Source organism: Necator americanus, chromosome II (assembly GCF_031761385.1).
Source record: "Necator americanus strain Aroian chromosome II, whole genome shotgun sequence".
Taxonomy (NCBI): Eukaryota; Metazoa; Nematoda; class Chromadorea; order Rhabditida; family Ancylostomatidae; genus Necator; species Necator americanus.
Window position 1 is genome coordinate 28,439,054 of NC_087372.1, and position 27,698 is coordinate 28,466,751.

Sequence of the window (27,698 nt, forward strand, 5' to 3'; positions counted from 1 at the left end):
TGAAAGAGCAGCCGTACATAAAAGAGTGAGAAAATAAATAGATGAAAGAGAAGCCACCTCAACAAGTGAGATGGAAACGCTTGATAAGAACGAAGACTACAAATACTGTCTCTGACCCTACAGAAAGGATCTCCATCAGAAAAGAAAATGCCACTCCGGCAAAAACAATCAAAAGATGCAACAAATGCAAAAGAAATGGTGAATCCTCTATCGGTTTTTCAGTTCCCTATACGCTTTTTTCGATGCACGTCCGCACAAGCAACCAATTGCCAGTATGATGAAGACGATTACTGCTAACCATACAAGCAGAGAATTCTGAAAAAATTCAGATCAGCCCTTCATTGGCACACAAAGGGCTCATCAAATGGCTTATGCCTATTCCCGGGTACGAAAAAATTTCTAAGGTTGTTTCCTGTACGTCTATATGACCAAAAGCCCACAATAAACTGACTCAAGAAAGGCGGATTGGAGTCGCTTCCAGCAAGAGAGCTGTACTCGAAGGAAAAGGAAAGGAATCCATGAGTTCACACACACACACACGTCAAAGGAGAGGAGTCTAACACATTCATAGCTTTTCTCGTTCGATATAGTGCAAAAAGTGCATTCCATGGATTGGGAATAGTACATCATGGGAGAATGACAGGAATGACTGGACTGCAAGAACTAAAGGCTGAAATGGAGAGCGAAGATCATGATGATCTATGAAAAACAATGCACGTTGCATCAGAAGCGTCAAGTGAAGACCTGGTGATGCAAACCAAAAATATCGAGTACACCATCATCATTAAAACATCGAACTGAGACGAGAAGACATCCTTCACTGATCACTATCTATGATACTGAGGAGGAACTATTCTTTGAAGCACGCAGCAAGAGAGGAGGAGTTGGTGATGTTTGTATTTCCATCAATATGACTGTGGTCGTAAGCATCATTCGAAGAACTAACTGGAATTGTACGGTGGAGATCTGGATTAACGAGGGGTACCAGAGATATATTTGGATCGTCGTTGCTCAAGCTCCGCTATAATGTTACGGCAGAGAGGAAGCAGAAGGATCCTATGCGCACTTGGAAACGTTGCGCACAAGCAAAAGCACAAAGCATATTTTACCAAGAATCTTCGTGACAACTTAGTGGCAGGACTGGGCCCAGGAGAACTCTTCAAGATTTTCACATCGAGGACGGTGTTCTGCTCGGACGAATATGAATAGAGACTAGTTGAAATTTTGCCTGTCATTGCTCTCTCTCTCCTTTAGTGGACGTTTTTCGAATGACGAAATTGAATTTCATTAGAAATTTGAAATACGAAACAGGAAAGCCCAACATCATTGCCAACTTCGTTTTCAAGTTTGTTAGCTGGGTCTTGCGGGGATACCGCAATGAACAGCAGTGCTGAGCACATAGCTTCCTCTTGTGACATCACAAGAGAAGCCAAAAATAACAAAAACAATGTCTCAAGAAACTGTCAAGCTGAAACATCGGCAAAGCTTTGCAGATAGCCAATAAAAAGAGCTAGGCATCAAGGATAGAAGAGTAATGATATAGGCGGAGGCTGCAGAAGCGGAAGTGCTTTCACTTCGCTCGTTTCGCTAATTAAAACATGAAGATAACTGCACTTTGGGGAGAACAATCACTACTATTCAGGACTCTAACTTTGATCAGTTGACAGCGTCCTCAAGTCTCCTCAACACCTGTGTGAAGATGGGTACTCATACTGCAGGCGCTTCCTTCAGGAGCACGACATGACGCAATACAGATGAAGAATCATATGGTTGACCTCAACAGGACATCTGCAAGGCTTAACAATATCCGTCATGAACACCTCGGCAAAGATCCTAAGATATCTGTCAGGTATCTACCAGTGGAAAACGTGCAGAAACTACTACTGTACAGGAAGTGGCCTCCGCATGACACCAGTAGCTAAGTCCATACTTTATTACATCATTTCTGCCATCGCTTCACACGGAAATCCTGAATAAGACTGAAAGGGCATGGAATAAACAGTTGCAACAAACCGAGTTTCGAAAAAGATTAACAGCGTAGCATCTCCACAGCCGAAATTACGCGATTTTACAATGTCTCCAAGAAAAAATGAGAGATTCAATAAGATATTATCGAGATCCATTTTTTTTAGCATCTCATTTAGTTGGGAATATTGTAATAAATACGGTGATTTAACCAACTTAACTCGTCAAATCAGAATTAATGAAGATTTTATCAGATACTTTTAACCAAGTCAGACTCAAAATATTCGACTATGATGAAGGCGAAAACCCTCACAGAAGAAATTCTGGTGATTCGCCGCACGAAAACTTATTTCAAGAGCGTATTTCAGGAACTAACATTAAGAACAACAATGTCGAAATAATTCTATCGAGTATTTCACCCTCTCTACAATTAGTCTAGTGATCCGAGAAGAATGAATTTCTTCTCCCAACAATTAAACTACTTTTCCTAAGTTGATTTCTGCGAACACTTTCTTAAAAGAACTCAACTGATTTTTCCAGTAAACAAGAAACAAAAGACACGACACGAAACAACATAAAGAAAACAGTTAATGCTCCATTGGCATTTCTAGTAAACTAGTAGCAATTCCTTGCGTAATACAAAAGGGAAATTATTCAAATCTCACCTTTTGCGGGTGTCTTGCAACCAGATTGTAAACTTCGTGCCAGCTCTCTGGATACTGCATTTGATAATCCTTAAATGTACAGCTTTTGAAATAGAATTCACATATACTGCTTATTTAATAGCACATCACATGAATAAATGTGTTCAAAGAAGATCAGCATAGTAAAAATGGGAAGTCAAGAATTTACCGCATGCGCTTTCACCCAAAGTTTGTTCCTATCCATGAGCTTATTTCGACAGTCGGATGTCATTTGTGCATTAGTGCTCTCTGCTGCCTCCATTAAGCACATAATCACTAAATATACATCCAATGGTGATAATTAACCATCTAGGGTAACAAACAAGGCGAACAATTAAGGAAAAGTGGATTTCAACACAGTAATCAGGGTAAACGAGCCTCGGCTATGTCCCGGAACGACATCTGCACATAGCCGCTGTATGTCGATGGAACATGCTTCGTGAAGTGAGGGATCAAGATGAATGTCCACCATTGATTCCTCAACACGGCGGGCAAGCTTAAATAAAGACTCTCAACGTGTTCCTTGTAGCCATTGTCAAAGCTTGACCTAATAATGAAAGTTTTAAAACGACAAAAACACATTCATATGTCTCTAACAAGGAGAGTGTTCAGTCAGAGTAAGTTTCGTACAAAAACAAAAATATGAACACATTTGAGACGAAACTGCTGACGGAGACTAACGCACAGTTCAAAAGTGACTTTGCTTGTCGAGCTCTGGTCAGCGAAAGTGTAATACCACTTATTACTTTAAAAACAGCACGCCTGTGAAGCGGAACCATGCAAGAAAAAGAAAAAAAAACCAAATAGTGAACCTTTTTCTTCGTGACAAAAAAAAAACTCTCCAAAAAGAATTCAAGAAGCAGCAAACAGTAATTTCAACCACCTCTTTGCTACAGTCTTTGTCTGCAATGGCTCCTTTATAGAAATCCGCTTTGAGGCATTCCAAAACTGTATCAAAACCACCGCTCTAAAAATAAACCATCGTTTTCCAAGTACTCTTTCCAAGTGTCGGCACAACATGAAAAATCACCTTCTCAATGATTGTAGACGAGCAGTGCAATTTGATTGTATCCTGGCACGCGTGGTACAGCGATAAATCTAGTTGAGGATCAAACTCTGCTTCCACAATAGCTTTTGCGATCTTCAATAGAAGCAAAAACTAGGTATATAAAAATAGCAAAAGGAAGCACGGTTTTTATTATATGGATTCGTGGAGGAATTATGCCGTCAAAGCAAAAGTTTGGGAAGATTAAATGAAATCAAGCAAACTCAGTTGGAATCCGATTTACCTCTTGTTTGCATGGTGCACTGATTTCTATTTTACTGTGTGCTGATTCTCGATATTTCTTCCGGAGACAGCCAACAACAGCTCCTTCCAAAATTTTCTGAGCGTACTGTGGTAGATTTATCTTTCCCATTTCGTCCTTGCAGCTGGAAAATTGATAAGCAATTGGAAAACTCTGGTTACAAGAGAGTTTGTTGGAAATTAAAACCGCAGAAAATTTATGAAAAGGCAGCAAATGACAACTGATTGTTTAGTGTTGCCTTATTTCTCCCTTAGTTAACAGTGAAATCGTGATATTCGCAATATATAAACAGCTTTTGATTTTCGAAGAAAAAACCAACAACAGTGTTTCAACAGAAAACGCTGACGGCTCTCTCAATACCACAGCTGGCATTGAAAAGATGATGGTATTGAGTAGACTGTACATACGTGAAGTAAGTTAATCGATCAATCCCTTTCGAGATGCGCCTACTCGTTCGACTTCAACTCAAACCTCGTTTAAAGGCATCACTCCACGAATCTGAGGTGGTGCAGATTTCAGGTGGAGTATTCTTATAAGGGATAGTAGATTATAGGGAGGAGGGCGATTCCGTCCATTTCTTCCTAACTGCAGTAAAAAAACGGCCCGGAAGATACGGCTTCAGGCGTTCTGGCGCACTATTTTCTACAGGTAGTTCGAGTGGAGCGCGCCAGCCTTGTGCGCCGCATCTTCCTGGCCGTTTTTTTTACGGCAATTAGGAGGAAATGGAGGGAATCGCCCTCCTCCCTATAATCTACTATCCCTTATAAGAATACTCCACCTGAAATCTGCACCACCTCAGATTCGTGGAGTGATGCCTTTAAGGGTTGTGAACACGCGTGCAGCCCTACAATGACTTGCGAGGGCTAGCCGTCGTGCCGAGTCAGTGTTTTTATCTTCCAAGACAAGTCTGGTACCAAGTTATCGACCCTACAACGATGAGAGGAGTGTTCTGCACTAGAGCGGATTCGAACCTCCGATCGATTTGTAATGTAAGTTACACTCAGTAATACCTGACTTCATTCATCACCCCAAAGAACTTCTGAATGATCCTCGCTGAAAATTAGATAGTTAATTTACCCCACTGGAAAAAACGGAGATGATACAGAAGCGGGGAACAGTCTGTGGACAATGACAAGATTTGTAAAGTATTCAATAGATCTGAAGCATGCGTTGGCCTTCAGTATAACACAGTGAAAATTCTACTCAATTCTACTGTTAGCCTACTTGTTTCTTGTTTTCTTTATGACAACCAGAAACACCAGTCGAAAGAAGAAAAACGAAGGTTTACTATAAGCAGAAGTGCTTCTACAACTTAAATTCATCACCAAAAATACAAAATTTTATTTTCCCTTCTTCGTAAGTCTCATTCAACAGATTATACATTATCTACATTATTTCCGCGTATAGCAGAATAATGATTTCTAGTCATAATTTTCTGGACTCCTGAATCACATCTTTACTGTTTATTTGGAATTCGGAGAAAGGAGCACCAAAGAGACAAGTTTTCCTCCTGTTTCATCTCTTTGAACATTTGAATAGTGATGAAAAAGAAACAAAAATGTCCTTAAATGTTATATATAAGCAGCACTCCACAAATTGCATCTCGGGGCAACATTCAAAAAGAGTGGTAAATTATAGCCAAGATATATATATATATATATATATATATATATATATATATATATATATATATATAATACTCTACTCCTCTACGGAAGATGAAAGCAGTAGAGCCTTAATATATACATGAAAAAGCATGTATTCGAGAAAAAATGAAAAAATGGAAAGTTAAGTATATACCACACCAAACTACACTGGTACCCCATCAAGTACCAAATTCCATCCCTACAAGTACAAAGAGTAAGTGTTAGTTCACTAACTAAGCTTCTTTTAAAGCTAAGACACTATTAAACATGCTTGTCCAAAACAAGCAGAAACTGGAAGGAACAGGAGATTCTAGGGTATTTTGTCAATATTCAGAGCATAAATGTCGCGTCCCTGATTCTACAATTACAGCAGCAACCCCATTAAAGTCGTCCCCGCTGTATAACGTTCAAAATGCTAGGCAATACAAGCATTTGAATGCCATCAGCGTTATGGAATCATAACGAACATATTTGACTGATATCAGTTAATATTTGTGCAGTGCTCAGTTCTTGGCAGTGTTGCGAAGGTATTAGTGTAGAGTTTTGCAGTTAAAATTCTAGACCTACGCGAAAAATTTAGTGATCGTCTCAATGAAAAGTCTAAATTTTTTTAACAAATTGATGACATGCACTACCTACCATCATGTACTGGAGATAACCGGTGAGATCAAAGGCAATTAGAATAGAAGAAAGCATAAATAAATGTAATAGAATAAACATATACAAATAAATATAAATGTATATAAATAGACGTAGAAAGCGTAAATTTCGAAAAGAAGTGATCGTTTTGAGTGTCAGATGTCTTAGGCATAGATGCGATAGTCGGAGCCGGTGCTCTGACCCACTTCACTCTTGTGCGGTTGGGGAAAGGAACCCCTTCACTTGAGCTGCACCCCACGGGCTAAATCCCCTTCACCTGAGGAGGGTCCGGCTTTTCCCTATCGCACCTATGATCTTAGGTGGAAAACTATGTAAAATAACTTACTAAGTATCCGCTTCTGCCTTGCACGCAAGCAACAGACCAGGCCGTAATCGAATGTCCCTTGCTGCCTCTCGCATACGTTCCTAATCATAACATTGTAAGAAATATACTGACGTTTATAAGTGATACACCTACTTTTAGTGGGAGAGTACAATGAAGGAAAAGATAAGAAAATCAAAAGAGATGTTTCGTTCGTATGTAAAACTCGATCAGTCGATTTTAGGGGTAAGTGAAGAAGAACTGAAATAATAAGTCCAGTATAATTACCTGAACAACAGATCTGCATTCTCGTTGCAACAAACGCACAATTTTAGTGTTGGTGAGACATTCGAGAATATGTTCGCCGTTCTGGTTAGGACAAAACTTTTCAATGTCATATCTGCACTTTTTCTGAAAATAAATAGCATAGCTCAACATAAAATAATTGAAGTGAAATGTTCATGTTGGCTTGTTATGACTGCGATCCTGCACTTTGAATGAAGGACTCACCTGAAGTTCGTCATCCATGGAATTGTCTACCGCTTCAATCTTCTCACGATAAAATATCATAGACTTGCACTCAGGACCTAGAAAAATAGAATAAAAAGCTACATTCATTAAAATTCTTCATTTATTAAAAAGATTTGACTTCTTCTGAATATTGCTGAAATAAAAGATGTGTTAGTCTTAGTCTCTACAAGTACTGCTTGATGGGATGTTACTTCTCATTTCTAAGGACAAAGATCACTGAAAAAGAGAAGACACTCAAAGGCAGCATACCACGAAACTGGCAAGGTGAGGGAATCCGCGAGAAAAGCTAGAGATGGGGTTGTAGATTGCGCGATTAGGGGTAGTTCCGCTCATCTCTCCCTAATCGTCGTAAGAAACTGCTTGGGAACCACATTGGTTATTACGAGGTACGCCAGAAGGCTCTTCTACCCACACGTTTCGGGTGGCTCGTTGCAACTGATATAATATAGGGAGAGATGAGCGGATGAACCATCTCTGATCCCGCAATCTACAACAATAACTCTAGATTTTCACGCAGATTCCTTCACAACGTTGTGCTATGCTTCCTTTAATTGCTACATTAATTTCTTGGTTCTTAAAGTTGTTTCTTGAACAGTGGAATCTAAGAGCTGTAGATAAAACTTACCCAGGCCGTCGAAATTGATCCTGAGGCACTCAACCTGATCCTCAAATGTCTCAGCTTTATCGCAATGGAACTGACGAATTTCTCGAGAGCACTTCTCGGTAAACTTGGGATCCACCTCGGCCATGTGTTCCTTATCGTCAAACTGTAGAAGCAGTAACATGATGACGCACCACGCAACAAAAACACTATGATAAAATTTTCAAACACTTTTTGACAATATTTTCAATTGGGTTTTAGTCATTCATTACTCCGAAAAATGTTCGAAAATAGCTTCTTGCCGAGGCCGAGAGAAGAAAAAGTTGTAAAAATTTGTAATTTGCGGCGTAGGCGTAGCATTGGCAAAACACATTAATACAAATGAGTTTGGAACTGTTTAGAAAATGCCGAAAAAAAGCATAGGATGGCGATGACGTCCTTATTAGCAAACACACTGTGAATGCGTAACTTAATTAAGCAAGAGAATCCCAGCAAAGAAGAACAATTGAAAGAAAAAGTAATTCTTAGCAGTCATCACATGAGCTGCTTTACATAGTATCCCGTTAACAAAAATTCCCACAACACAACTCACTTCTACCTGTTCTTGTTGCAGATAGGCGATTTTTAGCTGTTTTTTGCATGCATCAGAGAGATCAGCTTCCGTTCCCAATACTTTGTGTTCGAATCGAACTTCTGATAAGCAGCGAATAATCTCACCTCTAAAAAACATATGGTAACATCTTTAAAAAAAACGAGCAGAAACGTTTTAGAACAGCATTTCGCCATTCTAAAACGACAATCAAAGACAATATTCGCAGAAATCTCCTATGCTGAATTCTTCCAACTAACAGCTAATATTCAGGAAACTGCTTTTAAGAATGGCAGCGAGAAATGAAACGCTCCTGATCCAGAATATCCAAAAGTCTGAGCTTACTCAACGAACCAATGCATTACATCGATAGGACTGACGAAATCAATTCAGAGAAAGACACTCGTAAGCGAGAAGAGTTAATTTGGAAAATAGCTCCAGCACTACTCCATCTTACCCATTTTTACTTCCTCAGTGTCATGGGTTTGAAGACTTGCACCTCAAAACAGAAGCCTACATTGCTCTTAAGTCATGATTGCGGATTCGTGGTGTTTTGTGTCTTTGTTAACGTTCCCAAAAATTATGCCCTGACCTGATAGTGTAGAAATCCCAACATCGAAAACCTGAGTGAACGTTGGTTTGATAGAAAACAACATAAGTTGATGTTGTAAAAAGCAAGCTAGGTATAGAATCATGGAATCGATTATGTTGAGGCCTCAATTGGAAAATATAGACTTTGTTCTGTAGATAATGAGCACGAATATGGTCACGCTTAGCTCTCCCTACTTGTCCTGAAAAAGGGGGTTAGAATCGCCTTAGTTCCTACGTTAGGACACACCACCCTTATACACCCCCCGGTTCCTTCAGCAGTCTATTCACTCCATCTACTTGAACATTGATTTTCCACTGTCCGCTCATAGATACACAAAATGGCGCGTTTTCACTCGTTGTGGAACATACGCTGCTTTGCACACCGCTTCTCAGGACGATTAAGAGACACTGAGTGTGACCACGCTAATAATCGTCATACATATTAGGTCTTCATTGACCTAGCACCTACCAACCAACCCTATGTTGACCACACACCCCATCATAGCCAATTTCGCTGTATGCTGCCTTTATCAAATATGTGTCGAGAGCTAACGAAGCACGCACTTGTCATTTCCGTGATCATGACAGTGTTTGTCAATGTCGGCAGAACATGCTTTTTGGAACTTGTATGAGAAATGATAGTCGCGCAGTGATACCAATTCGAAATGATTTACGTAAGATCGACACTTTGATGTCATTTCCGGCTTTTCCTGTAAGAAAAAAAAAACTTGAAACTCTAAACGAAAGAGGAACACTTCATGGCTATTTAAGTCACATACTTTGTGAGTCGCCAAACACTCCATCACATCACCATGATCAATGTCCTCATTTATGAACTGCTAAAAAGGCAAACTGTTATCAGATTAAGGTTTATAGCACTCATTTGATCCTGCTTGCAAAAAGCACCTCGAACCTCACAATACGCGCTGATTACAGGTTTGCACGCCTTCGTTAGTGCCCTGTTCAATTTTGTATCCTTCGCTTCCATTTCTGTGAAACGCACTAACTCCTTGTGACACAAATTGTGCTTTCGAATGAATTCCGGTTTCTCAAAGTGTTGTTGCAAGCAATCCATTTCCTATAATTATAGTCTACAGCAAAACCTCAGAGCAATAAAGAAGAAAATAACTCACCTCCATAGGCTTCACGTTGTGCGAGCAGTACTCTGAAAGCGCGTCACGACACGCATCTTCTATATCGGGAATAAGATTTACCCGTACAGCACGTGTATGTAACACACGTCTCACTTCCACAGCACATTTCATGGAGAGCTGAAAAAAAAAACTTGAAATTATTGCCCTTTGACAGAAGAGAATCACAACTCAAGTGAAAGAACAAACATTAAAGATATTATTATCGAAATATAACGGTATTAAGTATTGAATAGAGTCTCTGACCCCAAAAATTTCCCGGATGATCCCTTTCCCTTTAACGGAGGCACAAATTAGCAACCTTGAAAAGAATGATTCTGACGCCCAGCGCTTTAGAATCAACGTGAAAGAAAATACGAGAAAGAGTCAGACACGGAAGATAGGCGAAGAAAAAACGGACTAAAGACAGTATGAAGGAACAGGGAAACAAAAGGGGAGAAAATACAAGTCAAACTCCCAAAATTACATGGAACACAGCTACTCACTGGCTCTTGCTCGTCGTAAGCACTTCTGTACAAGCAGGCTAGCACAGTGGGTCCAGGATCAGGTCCGCCACCGGCATCCTGAGCTATGTGCCAATTATCCCTTGCGTGACATCTTCAAGAAAATAATCAGAAATCTCATACACTTCAGTATTTTAGGAAAATAACTGTCAAACTGGCAGAGGAGATCTCAGAGTTCACCTTCTCACAGCTTCGTCGTGACAAGCCTCGTACAACTGAGGATCCATGGTCCAGTCTCTGGCCATAAAGTACTGTACTTCCAGCAATCTTTTCTCGCACACAGGATTCATATCGGCACTGTCCACATGTCGCATAAGGCATGTTAGAGTAGCCTCTTCCGAGTTTGCATCACGTGCACATATACCTAAGTAAGAGAACAGCATTAACCGGTCTTTCAACAAGAAAAGCACATAAACAATAACTACACCATCTATGAGCGTTCGGCATGAAGCATACAGCACTTTGTCCACTTTATAATTTGAACCTATGTCAGCAACCTTAACAAATACATTTATAAAGTAAATAAGATGAATTAAGGGCGAGTATTCCAACCTTTACAACCTCCTTTACAGCTTGCATACACTGTGGACCAAGCTGGAGATTTTTGTCTGTGCTCTTAAGGAAATAGTTGGAACACAAAATATTCAAACTAAACAAAATTCAAACATAAATTTTTTAAAAATTGCGCGACAAACATGACACCACGTTCTATCGCTAACATTCAGCTCAAGTTGCTCAGATTTTTAAAAGCAAGTAATATGCATAATCTAGAAACAGTTGCACATAGGAAACATCCAACATGTTCCTCTCTGCCTCTTCCTCTAAATTTTGCAATTAGAAGCGACCCTAGTGGTGAGAAGAGTTATGTTGAAGGCCACGTACATTAAAAAAAAAAAACTTTCATTAACCATTAGTTATGCAAGTTCGATCAAGTGTTTTGAAGCGCATAGTACATCAACCACCTATTTCTGCAAGAAAGGACACCCACGGCTGCATGCTCCATAAGACAGTGTAGCGTTCGTCCTTCGGCTTCAATGTCTCCTCGAGGACTACACCATTTGTCGATTTCCTGCGCACAGTGCATAACTAGCTCTGGCGCCATGTGGAATTCACTCATCATTAGTTGACGATAGGTTACCATCTCATGTTGGCACCGCAGTGAGGGTGGATTAGTATCCTACAAAAAAGTGTTCATATAAAGTAGTCGATGAGGGTGAATAAGCCTCCAACGAAAACGTTCATGAAAAGTTGTCATTAATTACAAAATAAATTACCTTTGCGAGATGGGCGCCGTTTTCCAAACACAATAAAATCCACGTCAGATGAAAGTGTGCAGCTGACTCGTACTGACTCTGCGGTTCACATTTGTAACTGGAAGAAGAGTGAAGCACCATTTCTTAAACTAACAGCGAAGTGATGATTTCGAGTAAAGATGTACAAAATTTAGTGATTAAAAGAATAAAGAGGAGAGACCTATCTCCGAGAATTAAAACTTCTGTTCTGCTATTCCGCTGTCACATAAAAACTCAACCCATACAGTGAAAATGGATGGCATCGCATTAACTTTTAGCTTTCTGCAGAAATATCGCGCTGAATGGAAAAGGAGATTTGTTAAGCACCGTACACCACCATTGAACTTCTGACGAGATTTCCAACTTGTACGTACCTTCGCGCTGGATCCATCCACGCAATCAAAGCAATTTTACCTATTAAGGTTTCAGAGAAAAAATTCCTTAACTCACTCTTTCATTTCTTTCTCGCAGTTTTTCGATAGTGGATGAGCCATGCGATAATCTCTCCCCATCAAGTAAGCTCGCTCAGCTAGTAGATCTCCGCACTGAACAATTCATTTATGATAACTAGCAAAATATACGTCTAAAAATCACAGAAACTGCAATTTTGATAGTGCTAGGTGCACCTAGTGCGGTAGTTTAAAAGATGAAAACGACACTTTACCTGGGGGTCCATAAACTGATCGAATCGTTTCGTTAACAAACATTCAAACACTTTCCCTTCTCCCGCAGCGACATCTTTGCAGTAAGTCTAAAAGAAAGATAATAAAAAATCTTCTCATCATAACCGTTAGTTTCACAATGCGGAAAAAAACACTTCAATAAATGATTTAAGCAAACGATTAAAATTGAATGGTATGCCAACCTCTCTCGCTTGCCTACAAGCGAAGAAAAGCGGCCTATCAAGATGAAAATCGTCTGTCTGCAGTTCAACTAATCGCATCACCTAAAGCAACAGAAATTGTAGTTTCTACTCTAAGAGAATAGAAAGAATCAGAAGTGGTAAGAAACGAGGAAAACCCATAGATACTCGATGAGTACCTCATGTCTGCACCCAGGGTCCAGTATGCTGAAGGGATCCGCCTTCTCTTTTGACTGTTTCACTACTTTACCGATAAGACATTCAAGGGCCATTCCTGCAAAAAATCGCAACATACAAAACCTCAAATAGAAAACATCTAACAATAAAATGATGAACTCAGACTTCGAAATAAAAGAAAAATGTGTTTTAAACTTTTTTAGGGAAGAAAGTGTTCTAAAACAATTTCACTTCGAGAATTACCTTGCGTATGAGGAACTCTAGCTCCATGGTGAGCAGAATGAGGGGTCAGCATTCCGCAACCAAGGTTACTAAGTGTCGGCCCGCATTTGTCCACGAAAGGACCTATCAAGCGGAAATCAGCAAACGCAAGGCGTTCAGTCCTTGCTGAAATTGTATTCATAAGTACCTTCGTTAATTGCAAACAGCTTCAACGAAAACTGATTCCTAGTATGCAAAAAAAAATTAGAGAGAAATGGTGAAAATCTCTGCTCTAACAACCTTTCGTTATGTTTTTTCACCGAATAGGTTGTGCAAGGTAACTAGCATTCAACTTTGGATAACATTCTTTGTTTTGCAGCCATTCTTATCACTGCTAACGCACTAGTTTTCAAATTTGCACATATTAAACTTACACAAAAAAGCATGACATTGTGACGCCGCGGTGATATTCTGAACAAAATCAAGGAAGCAACTGAGTGCGTATCCGGGCTGAGTCAACGAATTACACTTTGCCATTGCTAAAGTGACAAAAATAATCAGAACGGTATATATCTTACCAAAGTTTTCGAAAAATGAGCTATTCTAGAAGTCAAAAAAGATGCAAACAAGGGAAAGCAAACCTGGGTTCTTGGCTATTTCATCCTTACAATAATCTTCAGCTGCTTTGGTGAATCTGTCATCTTGCGTAAGTTTTATCTTCAATTAAAATAATTATGTTCAACAGTAGACAGTCACAATTGAGCAGAACCAAAGAAAGTAAATATTCCGATTCAGAAATCGCAAACAGTAGAAATTTCAATGTTTTCTGTTGCCGAAAAACTTTGCGCCACAAAAGCAAGAACTTCTCATAATGTTCTCAGATAGTGCAGCTGTACCTAGAAGCTCATTTTGAGACGAGCTCATTAATAATATCATTTATCTGGAATTTATGGAATAGACAGTGTTCAGTAACTGATTGAGTAGTTAAAGTTAACTATTTTATCGCTCTAACGAAGAAGAAAAAAATCAGAATATGACTGCATTGATTAGCACCAAAAGTCGTGTCATAACTTGTGCCACTTAAACCTTTGTAATTTCTTGTAATACCATACAGTTCCACTACAAAAGATGGAGAATAGACGCGAACCTACCTTGAATTGCCACACAAGATCCTCGCATTGCCTCGTAAGCGTAGCCGACATGGTTTGGCCTGCATCTTGCAAACATTCGAGAATTGAGAGGTCACTTTTCAAATCGACACCTTCCTAAACAGAGGTAACTTATGCTAATTATAAACCTTATCTTTTCATCCCAAATAATTGTTCAGTTTTCTCAACTTTTTTCTTCTTTAACCTTTACTCGGCATTTCTGCAACTAATGCAGCACACATTTTTAATCTCAATCGCGACGCAATTGTCTAGATGTGGCATAATTGTGTTTAATTTAATCTCACAGATTTGTCCAAATGAATCGCTTCATTTATCAGCCGCAACACAGCGATTCTAGTATCAAAAACAAAGAAAGTGTTAGTAAACCTTGTCCCTTCGAGTATATCTATGTTTCAAATTTGAGTGGAAGTGCAGGTCATTGTTTAGAACGATGAATGACAAGTTTTAGAACAATAGAAACCGGAATCTGTCGAAGGTTTACCGAACTCTATCATTAGACGATCAAACTTAACAGTATCACCTCCTACATTTTTAACTTCGGCAGTAGGTAGGTGTTCAGTGTATGACCAGCACAAAAAAAAGAAAAAGAAAACTCCATGCTGGAATTTAAGGTACTCCACAAGATTTACAACCTTCTACGCAAATGTTTGAGAAGAATACGAACTTGCAACCATACATCTGTAGAATATTGTGGTGATCACACTAAAGAGTTCCGGCCAGATGAACCACTGTTGCGTCCCCGAGATAGTATGTGCGGGACAACTAGAAAATAAATCCCCAACACTTCTTACATGTAGGTAATTAACGTAATGTAGGTAATTTCAAGAACTTGTCTCTAATATGATCAAAATCTCTCTAAACACCGTAATAAATTGTTTTTGGGTCACGAATTGTCTCTAAATCATTCATCTAGCATTTACATAGGAACAGATCCGCACGATCGTAGGAAATGAATCACGCTAAGCGCTTCTTGTGACATTTGTTGAAACAATCAATACAAAACTTTAATGACACTGAAATAACCTTTTGATGGATCTATTAACCTACCTTTTTTCTAGAATTATTCCGTTGTGATATTTCGATCTCTATGCAAAATTTGCGTAAACTTGGAGCGAAAAACATTTGAACAATTACTAGAGTATGCAAGAGACGAGAAGTTATGTGTTAGTAGTTATTAGTTAGTATGCAAGGGCACCTTGAAGGTCAAACTGTTACCAATTCCAAAGTTAGCATAGAAACTACCGTCATCTTCATTGAAAGCAGAAAAGTTTCCTGACAATGTTGACAACACTTTGCATCGATACCTCAGGTGTTCATGTGAATTACGCTTGACTTCTGACTTTTCTTACTCAAGAAGTAACATTTCAGAACATCCACGTAATTACTGGCCTTTCGCACACCATTCAAAATTAGAGCGATAATAAGAAAAGAAGATGGCAAAGAGGGATAATGAGGAGATTCACCTTATTACATAAGCGGTGCACGTCCTCTTTGCAAGCGTCAAAACTGATTAGGCTTTCCTTATTTGCTGAATCAGCTTGATTCGGATTACTGAAACATGCATTGCGGTAGGGCTGGATGTAGCTACCTAACATTACTGAGACTTACGGTTGAACATTTGCTGCTTGTGCGTTGACAACTGGTGCGTTTACTTGCTGGTCCACACCTGAAATTGAAGGATGAAATTAGAGGCTCCAATGCAACCTAATACTGTGCAGCACTACACATGCGCATCACACATAAAACCAAAAGAAACTTACGAACGTCACGCCGGTTAGCTGGAAACAATGAAGAAAAAGCAATTATTGCTTGGATTTCTAATATACAACGCAACAACAACTGGTCAAATGAAGAAAAAAAATACCGAAAGCGAAAGAGCAAAAAGCCGCCAGGCAAAGGAGGATGACCGATGGCATCCGTTCCATTAACAGCCCAACGATGACTGTAAACAAGTTCCTGCAATAAAGGAAGGTCAACAAATGATTCAGAATCATTACAATGTTACCAGTATTAATAGAACATTTTTGAGACAAGGTAATGACGACGGCAAGGCAAATTCGGCTAAAAAAAAAAAAACCGAAAACAGATAAAGACTAACAAAACATATGAGCCCTCAGTTATTACAATTCAGGAATAGATGTGAATATCCAATATCCATTAGAAAAGGATGTAAGTGCGGTACTTAGTGATGTGAGAAAACAGACGGAAGTACGGATAAGAAAAAAGAAACACTTAACAATGAAAAACCTGAGAAAAACTTGAGGAACATAAAAAACGTAGAATAATGATCGAATAAAAATGTCGTATAATAATTTATAGCGAATGTTTCTCTTATATACATTATATATATATATATATATATATATTATCGCAAGGTGAAAAAAGTGAGGAAGTACGGCTATGCATGGAAAATTAGAGGAAAACGAATACAATAATGCATACAACACTTCGAGAGAGTGGACTATGATTCCAATCAACGAGATACAATCCAATGTATCAGATATTGGATGTAAACTTAACGTAATTAACTACAATCTTTATTAAGTCGCAGGATGCTCCGGAATCATAAAAACTAAAAGGGGAGGGGTTTCCTCCTACCACCTAGCAAGTAAAACACTAGATGTGACTGTCTTTCTTCAATATGGCCCAATTCATTTTATATGAAATAGGACAATGCCCTTGGGACAACAGAAACTGGTTTTCAATCATAGACACCTTGTCACACCTTGTCTTCGCAAAGTTTTCCTGTCTCACCAAAATCAATACAGTACAAGCAAAAAACAAAAGTTTAGTTCCAGAACACGAGCGAGAACGTGACTTTTCTTACTAAGATGGGAATAACACACTCAAGATTTTCCGGAGATGCTTCTTTAACGATTAATTTGAAAACTTTGACAAAAACATCTAGTTCGTTTAAAAATAAGTGGAGAATAATTGAAGTCAAGGAAAGTAGCCACCGTAAAGGAGATCTTTATAGTATGTAGGCTGGAATGCGAACACTACAGAAGTCAGTTAAGTTTAGAATTAAACAAACAAAGGATATACTGCGGCGGAATCATTGAATGACTAATACCTGAGATGTGTTCTTGATCGATGGCGCAGCACTCTAACATTACCAACAGCACAGGTCAGCTCGATTTTCCTCAAGCGCCATTCGTCTTGGGTTTTAAACTCGACTGTACCTACCTTACGATATAATTACTCGCCACCTCTGATGGTGTTTTTTTCTTCGCTCCTATCGATTTGAGAAGTAACTCAAACGACATCTGCTCGAAACCCACTTTACCTGATAAAATAGGAAGGATTCGACTGCGAACGTTTTTGTAGAGATATCATAGAACCTGAATTAGAAGGAAGTTTGGTAAGCCATCGTGTTCGTCAAAGTGTGACGAGTAATGGAAGGCCTTTTTCCAAATGTAACGATTTCAAAACCACACCATCTGCTCTAAAATCGTTATTTGTAGTATCAGAAAGAAGGCGGTTGCTCAAATCCGGTATGTGCGAGTACGTCTAGAGACGACTGACTACACGCATAAAACTGACAAAACAAGCACTTTGTATGTCCTTATTTCGTCAAATCAAATTTCCAATAATTAACTGACCTTCTCCTACTTTTAACTAGTTAAAAGTAAAAACAATAAAATGTGCTAGGAGGAGAATGTCGTAGAGAAAAAGTAATCTTGTAAGAAAAGGAATTTCTAAAATGACTTCTCTCCCTAATTACGCCAATTCAATGCATCCTCAAAATTTCGCACCTACTAGGAATCTATGTCTTTAAAGATTAAAGATTCGCACAGTGGCAGTAGACTAGAGGCGTTGCATGGCTGTGAGGAAGCACAATAAGGTGGCATGAGAAAATTGACAACACGGGCAAGATGCGCAGCGATCGAGTCGCATCGCATCGACGAGTTTGGTTAGCGATTTGTTCGCAGCATCATAAAACCACAGAGAGAAGGTACTTCAGGGAAATTATCTTAGCTACCGAAAAGGCGTGCGTTTACAGATATTTTTACAAATTCTATGACTATGAGCAGTAATATTAGAGCAGGTAACTAATATTTCTACTTATTCGATTCTTGCGGATGCACCAACTCCTTTTACTGCAATTCGTAATCGTTGAGGTTTTGGAACGTGGGTTGGCCTATACAATTACTTTGGGGGCCGGCCGATGATCAAATCAGTGTTTTTGTCCTCTCAGGCAAGTCTGGTGCCAATTTATCGCCCCGAAGGGATGAAAGGCTTGGTTGGCACTTGAGCGGTTGCGAACCATCGACTGTGCCACCAGAGCGGACCTCTTACCGAGAGCACTGCAACCGTCCCATTTATTCAATTACGAAATATTTAAATTAAACGGTTTGCTACATTCGTTACCGAAGCCTAAGGATGTCGCAAAATAATCAACAAAACACAAAAATATAATATATACCATGGTAAACACGGTGATAATCGTATTTTAGCCATAGCTACCAATGGCGAAGGAAAATGTGTTAGAAAACTAACCAGAGATAAATTCGTAATAAGTGAAATTAGAAGTCCAAACATTCATATGAACATAGGTGCGGTAAGGAGAAGCCGGACCCTCCTCAGCTGAAGGGGGTTTAGCCCATAGGGAGACAAGAACGTTTATTCGAAATCAAATTTCACAGCCGCGGATAGGTACAATATTTATTTCCACGATACGCAACTGTTGCAACCCCGAAAAAGTGAGACACTAATCCTGGCAGAGACGTCTATAAAAGGCCTAGAATATTTGTTGCACAATCGGGTAGAGAAGACCTAAATATACGATTACGTAATTGGTTGCGATCGAAGTGGGACAATCGCTAGCTCGATTCGCAGTTGCGAACCACAATCTCACTTGCGCCACTTCGAGCACAAAACTTACACAATTGCACCAGACTCCTGCTCGTTTTGGGGGCGCCCTGTTTCTAGCCTCAGCTAAGAAACATCATGTAAGTTGCCTTCTTCTCGGTGGCAGAATTACATATATCCGATTAAAGGAAGCGCATCACCGTATTGACGATATTGGGATCTCTTGTGGACAATGTAGTGTCCGGGGTGTAAAATATGTGTTCATGCTCAATGCCCTCTAATCGTAGGAGTAAAGAAGTAAGAGTTTCTCTACTCCTTTTTTGTAGTTGATTATTTTTATGTTTCATTAACAGGATAATAGTTAACACCACAACCCCGAAGTGTAAAATCCATATTTCAATGCAGGTTCATACATTCAGAAAAAATCTAGAACGTCATGACCAACAATTCAATGCAGACGAAGGAGTACTGGGAGGTGAGAGTAATAAGAAATCTTTTGCTCTGTAGTATGAAATATAACTGGGAAGAATTTGGAAACGAAACCGCTACAAAACTAGACTTGTAGCGCTACATTCCACCTCACCACTCCCGAAGCGCAATAAGTGTTTTTTAGAGATACGAGGTACTACTATTCCCATATGAGTAGAGTCGATTCGCAAGATAATATGGGTAGGCAAATAAAGGGAGCAAAGAAGTGAAGAGTTAGTCGAACAAAGGAGCAGAACGGAGCGAAAGACCAGATCACAATAGGGAATGCTGATTTCCGAACAAAGCAAAAAAAGGAGCAAATAGAATGTATTCCAACAGATCACATGGAAAAGTTCCTATCTGATTATAAAAAAAAGTAGAAACGAGTCGATGACTTTTTCATAACTCCTAGAAAAGCAACTAGTTGTTTTGTCGGGTTGTTTCACTACTGATCTACTTTACAAGATTTCATTACATTTTCCCACTGGTACAGAGTTGCCTCTTCCGCTAAAATAAAGCCTCTCGATATTCGAAGGCCTCTGATTTCTAGAGAACTGAAAAAATCCTTGAGGGGGTTGTGAAATGTTTTGTTTTTCTGCCATTGGTGAAAACTAGGTTTACACATGTTCCATTAGACACATCAGGCTGTCCGCGGTCTTCACAGAGGCGACGGCATCCCGCGTTTTCGTCAATTGATGACTAGTATGCCGTAGCGCTTGACAGATAATCAACTTTGAGTAATAGCGACATGGCTTCTGTGAACTCGTCGGGCAGCGTCGGAAAGACCAGCGTAATGGAAACCGGCCGTACTGCATGACATTGAGTCAAAACAATCCCAGGACTCAGTCCAGATGTGGAAGAAGACTTAGCATCCCCATATTTCAACTTACCGCTGGAAATATAAGAAGGATCTCACCGACCTGAGATACCAATTCATTTAGTGTAAAATGAAGGCATCACCCAACGAATCTGAGGTGGTGCAGATTTCAGGTGGAGTATTCGTATACAGGATGGGAGACTACGGAGAGGGAGGTGATTCCGTCCATTTCTTCCTAATTGCCGCAAAAAACAGACCGGAAGATACGGCTTCATTCGTTTTGGCGCACCATTTTGTACAAGAGGTTCGATTCTAGCGCGCCAGTCTTGTGCGGCGCCGCATCTTCCGGCTCGTTTTTTACGGCAATTAGCAAGAAATGGACGGAATCACTTCCCCCTCCTTAGTCTCCCATCTTGTATACGAATACTCCACCTGAAATCTGCACCACCTCAGATTCGTGGGGTGATGCCTTTGAGAGAAGAAAGGTACATGGTTCAAAATTTCACATGGCATTGCATGAGCAAAGTAACTAACTTTTTCGCCAGATTTGTCGTCGCATGACGTCGTGTGCATACTTTTTCTCCAAACGAGGGGCACTGCGGAGCGAGAAGTCGCATAGAATCCAATCTTACGCTTTTGATTTGCTGCGCGAGTGCAGAACATCGGGAAAAAGTGTGCAACGACTCTCTTCGCGTCGTCCCTTGCGGGGAGCACGCATTTGCCACTTTCCTTCATCATGTGGTTTGGCGCGACAAAACTATGAAAGTGGCCTAAATCGGTGCTGTGATCCGATGTCGGCGGCCGATGGGACAAAAGTCGCACAATTGAACTGCAGATAAGCGATGATCTCCCAAAGATTAAAAGTTCGCAAAAAATTACTTTACTATGGATCATTGCTTTTCAAGAAGAAAAAACATGCTAACTATAACAACCATTAATTACACGTTACTCAGTTGTTCTATCTATAGTCTATCCACCTACAGTCGAGTCGGAAGCTTCAGATGCTTTCGTACAAACAACCTACGTAAGCACTCGCTTATACTGAGATGCTTTTGTATTGAAGAAAAAGGAATATGTTTCTAGACGAATCCACGTCACTGGATACTAGACATATGTTGAACAGAAGAACCACTTTTTCAGGAGTGAAAACGAAGTTGTTATTAACAAGGCAGCTTGGTTGACATTATGTCATTTTAGTTCTTAGCCTGAAAGAGTTTTGCAACAATTGAGTCACAACATTGCGCCGATCGATGCGATCGGCCAATCCACCCTTTCCTTGTCCACACACTACAATACGCAGTTGATTTTGCGAATTTTGCGCGCTATACACCAGTCCTGGATAGACAAACTTAACAACAATAAGAGTAAATAGATACGGTAGACAAATCATACATGGAGCTACATCTACCCATCTGTGTAAAATGTCTAGTAGTCTCAAAATCCGCCACATAGTCAGTCACAATTATTTATCTGTGTCACACCAACACACGTCGTGAACATGTCAGCGTATATTGCATATAGAAGTCTATGCAAAACGGACAAACCGCGCTACACTAAAAAAAAAGTCCCCCCAATGTTGTGCAAGAACGCTCGCATAATGCGTCGCAAATTCCATCTATGGAACCACCGTTAAGACCACAATAAAAAATGTAAAAAATTGTATGTGCCAGATTTTTTGCACGCCAAACAACGCTATTACGTTATCCTACCAACCACAACAATCGGGAACATCACCAGCTCGAGAATGAAAGAAAGAATCCTCTCGTGAATACAGCCGAGTCGAAATATTGATAGGTTAGCCGTCCCCAAGATCAGGTTATCAGTGCGGTTGCTTATTTTTCAATACTTCAGCATCAGCACGGCTTTTGACCTGACTATACGGCGTCAGCAACGCGAAACTCTATGAGATAAATCAATTATCAACGATTCGCATACTCAATTTCAAATGCACGAATTTGAAACAATTGCCTTGATTTCGAAATTGCGGGACTCACTTCAACATTGAGCAACGCAACTACGTTTTTTGGATTCACCGCGTGATTTGGATCCAATCTCGCGCAGCCGAATCTGTTGTGCAGTCGATCACGATTTGATCGCTACCTGTGTATCTAGGGCCTCATCCACATTTCATCACGACAAAATCCGCCGCATACCTATCAATTTTTGTGCGATGGTGATAAAAACTGTGCATGAAACCTGTTAGTGGTAAGCATCATGTTGTTTCACCTCTATTATATGACTGACATGTGTCAGAATTCCATGTTGTTCAGTTGGCTCGATATAACAGAAGCAGCATTACAAAGTATCGATGAGAAATCTCTAAAATCGAGCCTCTGGCCTTCCTTCTATGCATTATTATATCTCGTAAGATCTAGTTGCTAATCAAGGCTCTCGTTCCACTGCCGTCGTCAAGCCCTCCTTAAAATCCTAAAGACATATACACATTTCTGATCAAACGTGTGTTTTCCTTTATTTTTAACGAAGAGCCGCAGCGACATTAAAACCAAGTGTGTTTGTTTCGTGTTCGACCTTCCTCAGACACACTTAGCTTATTGAGAAATCAGACAACAAACAGACAATGAATATCGTCAAAGTATTCGTTTCACATTACCACATCATACTGCTAAGGTATAGACAAAAAAAAAACAAGAATAAATATCCGTGATGTTCTCGACAACAAAGTTTCCAGATCTTTGTATAGTATATCTTTGATATTGTCAGCGGATATTTCTCAAAACTTCGATTGAAAACCGAAAAGAAAACTCCGCGCTCTCACGTTTCTGTCGCATATTCCGTCTCTTTTTTGAGCCTAATGAAGAATAACTGGAAATACGAGCTCTAATAAAAGCGGAGAGAAATTCGAAAAAATGGAGCCAAAATCACTGACGTTAATCAGTACTGATTTGAGGTATTCCACCGGTCCAAAATGCCAAAAATTGGTGACCTATCTGTAGAGTTAAATTGTGCAGTCATAATATGATGATTTAGTGCATTTGATTCCAAGCGTTGACAGCATCTGGCGTCACGAATTCGAAAAGCCACTAAAACATAGACGGTGTACATATTTCGTTTCGGCGGGCTCGTCGCGGTATGCCACATTAGAATACAGCAGCCTCGGCGCAGGGTTCTATTGCTTACAATTCGCTATCGTCAAACTCTTCAAACTCTTCTCTCGTCAAACTCAACGTTATGTTCTTCTTCTTTTTCTTTCGTTCCTTTCATGTCGTTCTTCTCATCAATCCGCCTTCACCTCCGATATGTTGCTGCTCCTTATTCAAGTTTATTACTACGTTGCTTATATTAAAGATATCTAACGTTAGCCGTAATAAAGTTTGTTAACAATCTATAACTCATGTTGTTTTCTTCCCATCATTTTGCATTTTTAACTTCTCTCCTTTCTTCAGAGCCGTCCCTAACATCAGTCTACCTTCATGTACGATAAGCTGTTGTCCTTTATTCAGATTTATTACTACATTGCCTATATTGAAGATATCTGTTTCGCCTTGACGGATCCGTGAATCTCTTCCATAAAGCGCGATGAATGGTACTTACTGGGATTCTAGGTTGGAGATATTCCGCGACCATTTCTTTGTCAGACCTCGACAAAGCTAAGGGCGCTACCGAAAGACTGTGGCCACCTAACCCAGTCTGACATCCACCTTACCCTCATTAACGCCAAAGGTACACTGATGTTAAAGGCATCGCCCCACGAATCTGAGGCGGTGCAGATTTCAGGTGGAGTATTCGTATACGGGATGGGAGACTACGGAGAGGGAGGTGATTCCGTCCATTTCTTGCTAATTGCCGTAAAAAACGGCCCAGAAGATGCGGCGCCGCACAAGACTGGCGCGCTCCAATCGAACCTCTTGTACAAAATGGTGCGCCAAAACGAATGAAGCCGTATCTTCCGGGCCGTTTTTTACGGCAATTAGGAAGAAATGGACGGAATCACCCCCCTCTCCGTAGTCTCCCATCCCGTGTACGAATACTCCACCTGAAATCTGCACCACCTCAGATTCGTGGGGTGCTGCCTTTAAGGACGACTCTGAAGAAAGGAGAGAAGATAAAAATGCAAAGTGATGGAAAGAGAACAGCACGAGTTTATAGAAGAAACAAATATCTTCAATATAAGCAACATAGTAATAAACTTGAATAGGGAGCAGCAGCATGTCGGAATTGAAGGCTGATTTATGAGAAGAACGACAGGAAATGAAAAATAGCAACCTTACATGGTTTGACGATAGTGAATTGTAAGCAGTAGAAGCTGGCGCCGAGGCTGCTGTGCTCTAATGTGGCATGCCGCGACTCGGCCGCCAAAACAAAATCCGTACACCCTCTATGCTTTAGTGGCTTGTGTGAATTTGACTAATATATGGATAGTAATAAAGAGAAATTTCTCAAACCCTAAGTCTGGAAGATCATAAGTGAGATAAGACAAAACTTCATTCACCTGAAGCAAGCATCATTAGAATCAACATGTTTTTGCTAGAGAAAAAACAAGTTCATTTATCCCAGTCACAAAAAAATCTGGAGCAATGGAATTTGAAAGCAGTTCACCCTCAGCCGGGGATTGATTTTTTTCCTAGGCAAAATGCGTGATTATTATTCTGCATTTACGCCTAATATGAAACTGACAGGCTGCTCAAATGTGCCTTTATTACTGTTACTTTGTGTTTTATTACTGAGATTAAAATTGTGGAGAATTGTTAATACCACTTCTGAAATATAACTGGAATAATTTAAGAACAAGTTCTTTGCGATGAAGACTGGTATTAGTCGACGAAGCTTTTTACGCCGAACGCAAGTTTAAGGGTGGCACGAAAATCTAGAGAAAGGGTGAGGCTTTAACTCAAATGTGTTAACGGACATTTGAGTTGAACTTGAGTTAAGGCTTTCACTGATCTTTCCTAACTACAAGACTACCGGTATTTCCGTACAAAAATGTTCAGCTTAAGCTTATCCCTAATGGGGTACGAAGCCCTTCTTCCAGTTTCCTGGTTTTCACCACAACTGGTCGAAGAATTAGGAGTGCGATGAGTCAGATGAGAAAACCCACCCCATAGCACGCACGCCTCTTCTAAGAACGGATAATTGACAATAGTATGTTTTCTCCTAAATGCAGAGGTAAGAAATGATTAAAACAATAAAAGCTTAATCAATTACAATTTTAAAAGTTACATTTGGTTCGGCATTATCAGACCCAAGGAACATGACATCCGAACCTAGCTTTCTTCTGCGAGACCATTAAATTACACTCGACACAAGAAAACAACCGTCTGTTATTCCTACTCTCGGACGACTTTGATCCAACCCCACATTCCTTAATCTAGTCTTTTAATGTTGTTGCTATATATGGCTCAAAACGAATCTGAAGCTCCGTGTAATTGCGTAAGCGGCTGCGCTCGAAGCAGTACGGTGAAGCGTAGCGGTTAGGATCCAGGAGAAACCACTGCTAGCACGACCCAATGCTGCAGTTCGCGATGGTCCCATCTCGATTCCAACCGCAAATCTCCACCGCGCCGCATCGAGCGCAAGCGCTTGCACAACTGCACAGTGCTGCACGTCGTGTTGACCCGACTACATTTTAGTTATTGTACTATACGATTTACTTATTTTTAGGAGGTCGCGCCTTACGAACTTTGTTGTTCTCTTGGTTACCTTTTAAAACATGTGTGAAATTCCAGTGAAGTGCTTTTACGCCCTAATCGCCGTGCTCCTTTAACCAGCTGATCAAATTGGAAGAAGAGATACCGTGCATAGCTAATCTGTTGTACGTGTCGACAGCAGCTTCGCCATCTCGTATAGCGCATGAACTTTCAGTGAGAATTATTGGCTCAATCACGAAATTTCTCTTCGATATCCTTTCTGGAAGATGTAATGCTCTTTTTGTTCATAGGGCAAACTGAACATACTGAGCTATTCTAGAAAGCGAGGGGAAATTTTGCAGGAAAACGTTTGCATCATTTTATGACCAACTTTACCGAAGGTGACACAGCACTCTTCAGTGCAACTGCAAATCTATGAGTAATGAGGTGATTTTTACATCTTTCCGGACTGCTGCATCGTTGCTCGAGATCAGAGAATAAAAGAAACATGAATGTGAGTGGAATGGTGCAGACGCCTCGCGATGCTCGAAGCAAAAATAAGTACACCAACTACTTGGTGCGGTGAAAAATTCTAGGCTGCCCCTCCCTATCCCATTACTACGACCGAATCGAGCTGTCTGTTTGCAGGACTACATTACCTTTGCCATTGGTTCAGAAGCCAGGTATTCGTCCCGAAATAGATGGTAATCGCCAGCATCTTTATACGCGTAGCCACCATGCATCTGCTGCAGCGCACGCTTCTCCTCTTCCTGCAAGCATTTCTTCCCTCTGTCCCACATCAATCGAACACGTACTGCGGCAGCCCGTACAAACTGCATCATAAATCAAAACTTCTCCACCGAAATGTACAGTGGACAGGCGGGAGTTGAAATGGCGAAGAAACACTCTTTGGTCACCAAGATTAAGAAAGAAATCGATTGTGATCCAGTCATGCTACACCGCCGATTATGACTGCTGAAGCTGGATACTGCTTCTCATCAATCTTCAGCAGCTGGTTTAAGTAGCTGTTGTTTGCCGGGGATTTGAAGCGTATCATTTAACCTAGCTGCCACTGCTTCAAGAAAGAAACTGCTCGAGAGTGAATCTCTCCAAAACAGAACGGAACTGAAAAATATTGTTTATTCAAGCCCTTCATATAATAAAAAAAGGTCAAAGGTACCCTTCAATTATCATACACAACGCAAAACACTCGGAAATTTTTCATACATCAACGGCCTTTGTGGGAATTTTAGGCAGCAGTGCTGCATCCCCAATAAACAGCGCGAGCACAGTGTGTATGTAAACTTTTTTTTTATTTATGGTTTCGGCTCTTAAAGGCCAGCTTTTTGTTGCCATTTCTATAAGATAGACGCATGGAGAAGAGGAAATAGTTCCGGTTCAAAACTATCGAAAGAACATATCGATCCATAACATCAAGGAAAACTAACGGAACAAAGCGCAGAGATGGCGAAAGTATTTAAATGAGGTCAACATACGCTGCGAGATGAGGAACAGGTTTCAGATGACCGGAATGCCGGTCACGATTCCCGGCGAGATAGTAAACTAAATAACCGTCATAGAATGGTAATACAATGAGAATATAAGCACAGAGTGATCAGAAATAAACACACACAGCGAAATGAAGATGTTGGCCCTGCAAGCAGCCAGTAAAAACATCCAGATCCGATCTTTTTTCCAAAGATCTTCAAGCTATAACTACAAGGATATCTCGAGGAACTCCACAAAGCAAGCACGAAATCTCAATCCAGATCTTGAGATAAACCAAA

At 40.2% G+C, this 27,698-nt stretch overlaps 1 protein-coding gene across 3 annotated transcripts; it reads right to left on the minus strand.

Annotated features, from left to right (window-relative positions):
• Positions 1-207: 207 nt before the first annotated feature.
• Positions 208-26,753, minus strand: RB195_019766 (uncharacterized protein; the record flags this gene model as incomplete). Of its 3 annotated transcripts, XM_064187770.1 has the most annotated exons (36): positions 208-315; positions 2,631-2,699; positions 2,818-2,924; positions 3,027-3,144; positions 3,532-3,615; positions 3,679-3,789; positions 3,938-4,079; positions 6,587-6,666; positions 6,851-6,973; positions 7,073-7,149; positions 7,719-7,860; positions 8,293-8,413; positions 9,439-9,584; positions 9,654-9,713; positions 9,788-9,952; positions 10,008-10,145; positions 10,511-10,622; positions 10,709-10,892; positions 10,956-11,025; positions 11,081-11,143; positions 11,517-11,705; positions 11,803-11,899; positions 12,271-12,365; positions 12,485-12,571; positions 12,686-12,766; positions 12,862-12,956; positions 13,103-13,246; positions 13,495-13,599; positions 13,702-13,777; positions 14,212-14,325; positions 15,693-15,780; positions 15,838-15,895; positions 16,094-16,185; positions 17,416-17,515; positions 26,078-26,159; positions 26,571-26,753. In XM_064187770.1, the coding sequence occupies 36 exons, from the start codon at positions 26,751-26,753 to the stop codon at positions 208-210; spliced, it is 3,906 nt and encodes a 1,301-aa protein (XP_064043651.1). The 3 variants fall into 3 exon arrangements, with proteins under 3 accessions (XP_064043651.1, XP_064043652.1, XP_064043653.1); XM_064187772.1 differs by lacking the exons at positions 26,078-26,159; positions 26,571-26,753 and having other exon boundaries at positions 17,416-17,495; XM_064187771.1 differs by lacking the exons at positions 26,078-26,159; positions 26,571-26,753 and having other exon boundaries at positions 8,287-8,413; positions 17,416-17,495.
• Positions 26,754-27,698: the final 945 nt, after the last annotated feature.